We start from the raw sequence: 8840 nt of genomic DNA, 5'->3' as shown, positions 1-8840 counted from the left end.
AGCCGCTCCCGGCCCCGCGGGAGGGACGGGGCGGGCGGCGGCGATGGAGGACGCGCTCTGCTGCTGCGAGTACGTGGACCGGCGCGGCCGGCGCAACCACCTGGCGGCGTGCTGCTGCGACTGCGAGGAGCTGGACGACGGCTGCGACAGGTACCGGCTCCGCGATCCCCGGGGGCTGCCGACCGCGGGACGGCGTCCCCGCGGCGCCGCCGCCCTGAGTGCGGGGGAACCGCGCCCCGATTCCCGGGAAACTTGTCGGGAGAGAGGGAAAGGGGAGGCGGTGGGAGCGGGACGGGGCAGGGGCGGGAGCGTGGCTGTCCCGGTGCCAGTCGGCGCTGTGCTCCCCGCGCTCGCAGGTGGCTGACGTGCAAATCCCTGCCCCCGGGAGCGCTGGAGAGGATCGCCGACAGCATCGCGGACCGGCTGCGGGTCCCCTGGTTCTCGGGGGCCGTGAAGATCAACGTCAGCCTCGTGCCGCCGCTCGTCCTGCTGCCCGTCTTCCTCCACGTTGCCGCCCTGCACTTCCTGCTGGGGCTCATCGTCCTGACGTCCCTGCCCGTCGTGGTGCTGTGGTATTACTACCTCACCCACCGGAGGAAGGAACGGACTCTCTTCTTCTTGAGCCTGGGGCTCTTCTCCTTGGGATATATGTACTATGTGTTTCTCCGGGAGGTGGTTCCCCGGGGCCACGTGGAGCTTTCCCAAGTGGTCACTCTCACGTGCGGGTTAATTCTTATGCTTGCAGCCCTGTCTCGAGCCAAGAAGGACCCTGGCTACCTTCCGATCAACGAGAAGGCACCGCACCAGGGTTTGCACAACAAGAGTATTGGAGGGAGCTCCAGCGGGCTCCATGGCATCTCAGGCGCTGCCAGCAGTCGTGCTGTGAATGGGGAAGCTAAAGGTTATTGCAGGATGTCAGCTGAGCAGCCAGCAGGTGTGAAAAGGGACTGGTGCCCTAAATGCCAGCTGGTCAGGCCAGCTCGAGCAGGGCACTGCCGGCTTTGTGGCAGGTGTGTGAGGAGACTGGACCATCACTGTGTCTGGTAGGTTTTGCACTGTTGAGGCTCCCTGTGTTCTCTCTCTGAGTTCCCTCCTTTGCAAAGTAAGCTTCTTTTTTTACAGTCTTTGGCAAATAGAGTTGCTTTTGCTATGTGCAAGACCTTATGACACTCTTTAAATACAGAAAGCTTTGTGTTTTTACCTTTTAAAAATAGTTAGAATAACTGTTTATTCTAAGTGGGTTGAGCTGATAGCTGAAAGCTTCTACAGCATACTTCAGATTTGCTTTTACTTCTCTTCTGTTTTTCATCAGTTTGGCATTGTTTTTGCTGTGGGTTTTCTTGGATTTGGTTTTTTCTTTAGACTTGGTCTGTAGAGCACAAGCAATCCTGAGGTTAAGTTGCATTAGTGCTCTCCTGGGGCAAGGGAGCCCTAAACTACCTTTTGGGTGTTCCTGTGGTGCTGGAACCAAGGAGGCAGTAGGGTGTAATGTATCTCAGCAAAGGATACTACCCCTGCTAAAAATTTGGTGCAAACCGTCTGCTCCTGTTACCCTACAGGTCTATTGTCTTGTGTTTGTAACCTTTCTATATAAAGTTATAAATCTTCTTTGAACATTTTTCAAAGTTCATAGCCTGTGTCAACTGGAAGCACCTTGGAAATCAGGTTCTCTGACAGCTCGGGGAGGGAGAAGTAATAGAAGACAGTTTCTTTTCTTTTTTTAAGCAAAGTAATCTTTTCTTTCCTTTTGGAGGATTAACAGCTGCGTAGGGGAGCAGAACCATCAAGCTTTCATCCTTGCACTCTCCTTCTTCATGCTCACCTCTGTGTATGGGATTACCTTGACCCTGCACACCATCTGTAGGGGCCGAAGTCCGTTTGTGGCGTTGTTCTACTGCCCTGGGGCCTATTCTGACTACAGGTGAGATGTCTGTCTGGGAGAGAGCTGGGGTGGGAGCAGGCTTGCTCAGGCAGCTTAGCTCCCGTTCCTTGTTCTGCTGGTTGTCAGACCTGAACACAAAGTGTTCCCTAAAAACTCTGGAAAGCAAAGACATGTTTCTGCTTCTGCCAAGGTGGGGAGCCTGAGACTTGGAGAGAGCTTGCTATTTATTTGGAAAAAGTTGAAGGAGCTAGGATTTGAAGTATTTATTGTGTTATGTATAGACGTACTTCTAAATACGTATGCCCCCCTGATGCATGTAATGGTCTGACAGCCTGGAATCCACATGCTCTCTCTCCCTCTCATTCCTTACTGTTTATCTAGTGAATGTCCTCCAAGCTGTCTGCCTAGAACATGCTCTGTCTGGCAGGGAAGGTGGTGGAAGCTATTGGACATGAGTTCTGAGACCAGCACTATCACAGATAGGCAGAGTATTGCTGTTACTCAAGGGGCCCTTCCTCTACTCCATCTCATGACCTGTAGAGTGAGAGCATCCTGGGGTCCTTAAATAAGGCCTGAGCACCATTACAACACAAAGAGTAAAGAGCTAGGTTGTGTGACAGCAATGTGTAAGACTAGCTCTGCTAGCAGTAAAAGCTCTCATTAAGTAAACCCTGAAGCTTTAATTTTGAGAAAGCCTTTAAGGATTATCTGATGAAAGCAGCAAAGTGAGATCACTGTGGCAGATGTAGACAGGGATTTGAAAGGATAGTGATTACCAGGGAAAGTCACTTTAAAGCAGCTGCTCCACTACTAAATTGCTTCCTTCCCATCTTTTTCCCTGCTGCCAGCTCTGCTCTGTCATTCACCTGTGTATGGTACTGTGCCATTGTAACAGCTGGCATGGGATACATCCTCCTTATCCAGCTGTTGAACATCAGCTACAACGTGACTGAGAGGGAAGCTCGGCTGGCTCTGCGGGACAACAGCGGGCGCAGACTGCTGGGCGGGTTAGTGATAGACACTGGCCAGTATAACAGGGGACTCCTGTGCAACTGGGGCCACTTCCTGAGCCTGGGCTCTTCTCCTCCACAGCGCTCTGCCGAGGACATCGTGTGACATCCCTCTTTCTGCGGATGGCATTGTGTCATGGCTCACTGACTTTGTTTAGCAGGGGAGCAGCCCCTCCCACCGGGACTCCTCTTCACACAACCTTGCCTCGTGGTCATTATGTGGGCTATCCCCTCACTGACAACAGCAGATATTTTCCCTGGTGGAATGGTTCTTCACATGCTGTCAGCCAGCAATAGGATGCAGAAAGCAGTAAGCCATATGTGCAGGTGGGGAGAGGAGGAGCCTGCTGCCTTTTTCCACTGTGGGAAACAGCAAGAAGAGCACAAGGGTTTTGAGAACTTGAGTTTCCCTTAGATGTGAATACTGGCATCAGGAGGAACCTGCTGTTGGACTTCAGAGAATGCACTGGTTCCTGCAAAGGTTAGGAATCCCTGGGTTTGTACCTACGTGTGGCATTTTGGAATGACAGAAGAAACTTTGGATACAGATGGCAGATGGACCCCTGCAGAAACCAGGCTCTTTGGCTAAAAGAGACTGTCTATGTAGTCACTGGGCAGTGCTCTCCTCTCTGGTGCATTTATTTATTTATTTTTACTATCTCTGATTCCATCCAGCTGTGTACATGCTTCTATTAAGTGCCTTTGTGAGCTACATTCCTGTAGGACTTTGTAAGATCCCTTCACCTCTTAACCCCTAAAGTTGTTATTCCATCCCTGTCTGTCTAAATGAGTGAAAGGAGATCCCATTGTTCTTTCTGCATGCTAGGTCTGTATTGGTTTGAAGGCTTTGCTCGTCTCCCTCAAAGTGTTTCTGCTCTGATTATGGGTTGTGACATGTGACAGCAGGAAAATACTCCAAATAAGGAGTTTTGAAGCAACATGTGACAGTGAACTTTGAGGGCAAACCAAGAGTGCTGTCTGTCTGGTATTACTGTAGCTTTATGGAAATTACCTTCATCCTATGTCTGTGGGAGAAAGGAATCTATGGGAGAGTAGGCAATTCTGCTAGCAGCATGTTTGGTAGGTAGCATCTTGGTTGTATTGCTGTTAGCACAGTGATCTTGCCTCCTCTCAACCCCGTTACTGTGGAGCTGCCTGACTGTAGATCTGATTTCTCAAGCCAAGAAGCCATGGAACAGACCAACCCTACGGTACCTAGGGAGAGGTGTAGGATGTGTTGGAGGTGTTTGCTTTTGGGATAGATGACCTCTACTGGCAGGTAAATGAACCTGTTAAAATGCGCTCTGCAAGAGTGCCATTTTTTCCTCATCAGCCTGCAACTGTATTATGGCTGGACTTGAGCTTCAGCCAAAATAACAAGGTTTTGGTGGCAGTGGTTTCTGGATTTCATGGGTGGGATTTTTTGTTGCTTTTTGTTTTAAACCCTTTACGTATGCTGTTGGCCCTGCAGTAATAGGAAAGGTCTGGCTGGAAGAGCTGGAGACCCTGGCACAAGAATTACAGGATGGGCCTAAGGCGCAAAAGCGGAGATAGAGCTTTGTCCTAGCTATGGTGTTTTCAGATGTGTGCAGTATGTGTGGGTCATGTCTGCCCCTGAGTGCTTGGGCATGGCAGGCAGCTGGGGCATGTTGGGGCAAGAGATGCACATTCACTGTGCTGCTGTGCAGTAGCTTTGAAGAATAAATGGATGGTGCTTGGTGCCAAAAGAAAGCAGGGTTGGGGCTGTCCATTGGGATCCCTGCCATATTTTTTGTGAGTGCTCCTCATGGTATGTCCCAGATTAAGGTAAAGACTGTGTCGCTCTTTGCACTGTTTGGTTTCCTCAAGTGGCACATTTTATAACCAGCACATAATTGAGGAGCAGCTGCATTTAGAATGTGGCTATACAGTTACTGAGTTTCCTTTATTTCTTGCCCCTTTTCATCCACTAAGCAGTTCTTTATAACGAGGTAAAAGGACAGCTCTTTTGCTTCCTACCTCTAACCAAGCACAGTAGAAGGTTCTGACCACTTTCTTGACCCTAATGTGAGTAAAAAAGTACCCAGCTGGACTGTGCAAAGTGTTCCTTTATGACCTTCTGTTTGGAGATTGAAGCCTGATTTTAGGAGTTCACATTGAGACAAAGTTGCTTCCGCTTGAGTTGTCTGTAAATGTTTCCATGGCACATATGTATATTGTGATGCCTGCTGAGATGATGTCAAGCTTGGCAGCCCTGGAGATAAGGATGCTGTGGGCTAGCAGGATCTTCTTAGATCTTACCCTGCTGGCACTGAGGAAGATAAAGGCAGAAGGACCTCCTGGGCTAAATGAACCCCTGCAGTGGATACAGCCAATTTGTCCGTCCCTGTGTGCTGCATGCACGGGAATCAATCATGCACCCACAGACTGAACAAACTCAGGGAGCTTTTGCAGGTTTGAGATAAGTCTGATTTCCCAGAGTCCTGCTACTCCTGGCTGGGAGAAAGCAGAGCAGATCACAGGGCGCTTCCCTGGCAGTGCTAACCCTGTGGTGCTCACTTGCTCCCACAGGCAGAGATTGGTTTCACCTTTGCAGCCTGTCTGTCACTGTAGCCTTGTCCCTTGTCTCTGAGTGAGAGGTTTCATCTGAACTGCTTACACCCAGACTCTCTCTGGTCTGTTCTCCCAGGCAGCGTGGAATTTGGAGTGCAGATTAGGAACAAAGGACCTGAGACTAATGTAACCATTCCAATACCTTGGTCAAACATGCTCCAGTAGAGTGGGGGCAAAGTGCTAAAGTAAATTTCATTTTTTGCACTGTCTCCAGGGGGAACTGAAACCATTCAGGGCACTAAAGGCTTGCAAGGATGGAGTTTTTTCCTAGGAGGAAAATGCAGTGCTTGTTCCTCAGTGAAAAGGAGGTTCAGGTACTGTAATCTGCACAGTAATGGTGCAGTTTCTTTAACGGCATGGCATCCTTCTTCCTGATAGGATTTGCTTTGTGAACGCATTGGGAGATGAGAAGCATAAAGTGATGGGATATTTAACAGGCATCTAAATGGGCGGAAGAGTTTCAGTCCCTTCAGGTGCTTATGTGGGAACTCTCCTCTTAACATCCCTGAGAATTAGCAGGAAACCCTTGGAGGGTAATGCTTCCTTTCCAGTTATTGCAAGGGCAAACTGTTGTGATCTGATGTGCTCAGGAACAGTTTATTCTCTGAGTAATTTCCTGCTGAGCTTGGTACTGATCGTGCTGGTAGAAAAATGTTAAAATCTAGGCATACAGTCAGTCCTTGGGCTCCCTGTGTTAGTTGCTGCCTAGATCCATGCTGCCTGGGGGCTGGAGCAGTGAGAGCAGCCTGCATATGTGGGTTGTGTGCAGCCTTTAGGCAAGGACCAGTGTCTCACCTGTAAAGCTGTATGCCTGGCAGTGCAGAAAACAGTACCCTGCTGGCTCTTGCATGTTTTGCCTGTGTGTGAAGAGAGGACCTAAAGCTAATCAAGAGCAGGGAAGGATTTTGGTAATAGCCAGCCTTGATGTTTGTCCACCCAGACTTTGAAAGTTAGTTTATCTTGCTTTACCCATGACCTTTTAAGAGACATTTATTGTTTCACAAATAGTGCGGACTTCTGCAGACCAGGCAGATTTTAGGGGCCCAGGGTTCCGGTTTTGCTGGTGTTGTAGTGTTACACCCTCCGTGTCCAAATGCCATCACCCCACTGTTTGGTGTCTGTAGTAGGAACAGTGCACCATTAGATACACCCTGTAAGTGGTGGCTTGGCACTCTTTAACTGTGTCTTCCTGCATTGTGCTTTTTTGTAGGCGAATCACAGTTCCCCACGTCGACTGTTTCTCCATTTAACTTGTCCTCAAATGACAAAAGTCACTGGTGAGCCAGAGCTGGTGCTGCTTGTGACTTCCAATCACATTTCAGCCTTCATGCTATGATGGTGCTTTTTTTCCCTTCAAAGTAGGTTGCTTTCAAGTGTCTTAATGAAACCATTTGCTGTAAAATTTCTTCTGAAGATAAAATGGATACTGCCTCACTGCCTAGTGTCTTAATAATGTGCTTGGTTTCTTTCCTCCTATATGAATGTATATTGCCTCATTAGGGCAGGAAGCGTGTGTGATTATGGATGTGTTTTCCTGTATTCCTTTCAGTGAAAAATTCTAGTTACCTAGGACTTTTTTTTTTTTTTTTGCCACTACCAGGAGGTTCCTGCAGCAAAAATCTGTTTGCAGACAGGTGAGGTTCTTTGTGAAATGTGGGAATTTAGCCTCCCAAGATCTTGTCTTTATGGAATGCCTCTACTGATAATGTAAAGAGTGATTGGTTCTGGAAGAAAGTGGAAAGTATTTTTTTTTAAAACCTGAGCATTAGGAAGAAATTTTGTGAAACATTTGTGAGCTTTTTTGAAGAGACTGATGTGTGTATATTTATGTCCATTTTGCATCATGATCAGTGTTTTCAAATGGGTATCAAATGAATCAAAATAAATTAATGGAAATGATCTGTGCAGTGGCCTGTTGATTTATGCTGACACATGCAGGCAAGCTGAATGATCAAAAGCTGCCCCTATCTCATGGCCATTCAGCTGAGAGCTGGACTTGGCAATAAGGAAGCAAAAGGCAAGGAAAATTTGGGAAACATACGTTCTTCCAGTTCTGCAAAGGTTGACCTCTGGGTTTGTTGGTAGTGAGATGAGAGACCTGCTGGCAGTTCTCAGCATCTTAGAGACATTCCCTCATGGTAGCAACTCATCCTACAAGCAATGCATTATCAGTACCTGAGCAGGTTCCTGGCCTTTTTATCCTGTGTCTTGCTTTCCCCCTGACACCTGCCCACATAATAAACTCTGAACCCCAAAAAGGAACAACCTCTTGCTTTAAACTCTTTTCTAGGCCATATTTGGAAGTAGGATATTCTCCTTGTAGATAGTGGGAAGAGATGTAACCTTTAATTCTGTTGGTATCTTGGGACTGCTGCTGAAAGTCAAGATGGCTTTTAATGAGTAGACTCACAGGTGCCTTTGATTGTTCCAGAGCTCTCCTTTGATTTGCCTGGATGGTACTTCTGTCTGCTGTTCAGCTGTTTGTTTGAAGATAACTCTGCACGGCTGACAACAACCCTTCCAGCAGGGTTTTAGTTGGATGAGACTGGTGTTTGCAGAAGGTTGTCAGACTAGGACACCCAAGCGTGACCAGCTTTGTTAACTCCAGTGCTGTTGATAGGGACACAAGAAATTTCTGTCTCTCCCTAGCCTTTACTTTTTCCCCTGTTGTGGCTTGCTGTGCTGGCCCTGCAGAGCAGGGCCGTGCCTGGAGTGACAGCTCCTGTGCTGGGAAGGCCAAGGTCCACTGTTGGGGCAGGTGCCTGTAATGGATAACAGGCCTGCAAATATGTGGGCTGTGGATCACACTGCAGTGGTCCATGGACTCCTCCCAGGCTAACTATTGTTCTTCCCTGCCTGTGGGGAGGAGAGAAAGTTGTTTAATATTTCAGGCACTCTTTCAGATCCAGTTTGTGCAGGGCCTGGGGAACTTGGAAGTGACCAGTGTACAGATTTGATGAGAAGATGGTATTTCTGTGGTTCAGGTTTTTGGGAAACTGTAAAAACGCTGTAGGGGCAGTGGTGTCAGTAGAGGATGGGGAGTTTGCAGTCACTTCATGGTTCTGTATTTGCTATTGTACTGCAGTAAAAGTCCTCCCCTCACCCCTGTGCAGGAGAACGAAAGCCTGGCTGTGCAGCCACCTCCCTCTCTTTCTAAGAAAAGCAAGGAGCTGACAGGCAGGAGTGTGCCTGAGCTGTGAGTGTGGGCGGATGACCAGCATTAAGGCACTGACATCTGCATCTAGCCAAGTGTTGGAGCAGGAGGAATGCTCTGGCACAGCTGCAGGCTGAAGCTGTTTCCTTGGTCTGACGAGCTCTCTCATGTGACCCTCCTGTGGGAGCCTCAATTTGCCAAA

The 8840-nt window shown here is 48.4% G+C and overlaps 1 protein-coding gene across 1 annotated transcript; it reads left to right on the top strand.

Annotated features, from left to right (window-relative positions):
• Positions 1-6: 6 nt before the first annotated feature.
• ZDHHC23 (zinc finger DHHC-type palmitoyltransferase 23) lies at positions 7-7275 on the top strand. The gene is made up of 4 exons (XM_041411111.1): positions 7-150; positions 357-1043; positions 1754-1921; positions 2731-7275. Exons 1-4 carry the CDS (start codon positions 44-46, stop codon positions 2996-2998), a joined length of 1230 nt encoding a protein of 409 aa, XP_041267045.1. The 5' UTR covers positions 7-43; the 3' UTR covers positions 2999-7275.
• Positions 7276-8840: the final 1565 nt, after the last annotated feature.

This window comes from Onychostruthus taczanowskii, unplaced genomic scaffold (genome assembly GCF_017590055.1).
Source record: "Onychostruthus taczanowskii isolate IOZ18803 unplaced genomic scaffold, ASM1759005v1 scaffold34, whole genome shotgun sequence".
Lineage (NCBI taxonomy): Eukaryota > Metazoa > Chordata > Aves > Passeriformes > Passeridae > Onychostruthus > Onychostruthus taczanowskii.
The sequence above is the reverse complement of the archived record's forward strand: the minus strand, read 5'-3'. Positions and strand labels throughout refer to the sequence as shown.

What these genes read in the sequence shown, in the direction of transcription:
- ZDHHC23 (XM_041411111.1), top strand. Translation starts at nt 44, where the DNA reads ATGGAGGACGCGCTCTGCTGCTGCGAGTACGTGGACCGGCGCGGCCGG. An exon ending in CTGGACCATCACTGTGTCTG is followed by an intron (nt 1,044 to 1,753) that starts GTAGGTTTTGCA and finishes TTCCTTTTGGAG; the next exon opens with GATTAACAGCTGCGTAGGGG. An exon ending in GGGGCCTATTCTGACTACAG is followed by an intron (nt 1,922 to 2,730) that starts GTGAGATGTCTG and finishes CCCTGCTGCCAG; the next exon opens with CTCTGCTCTGTCATTCACCT.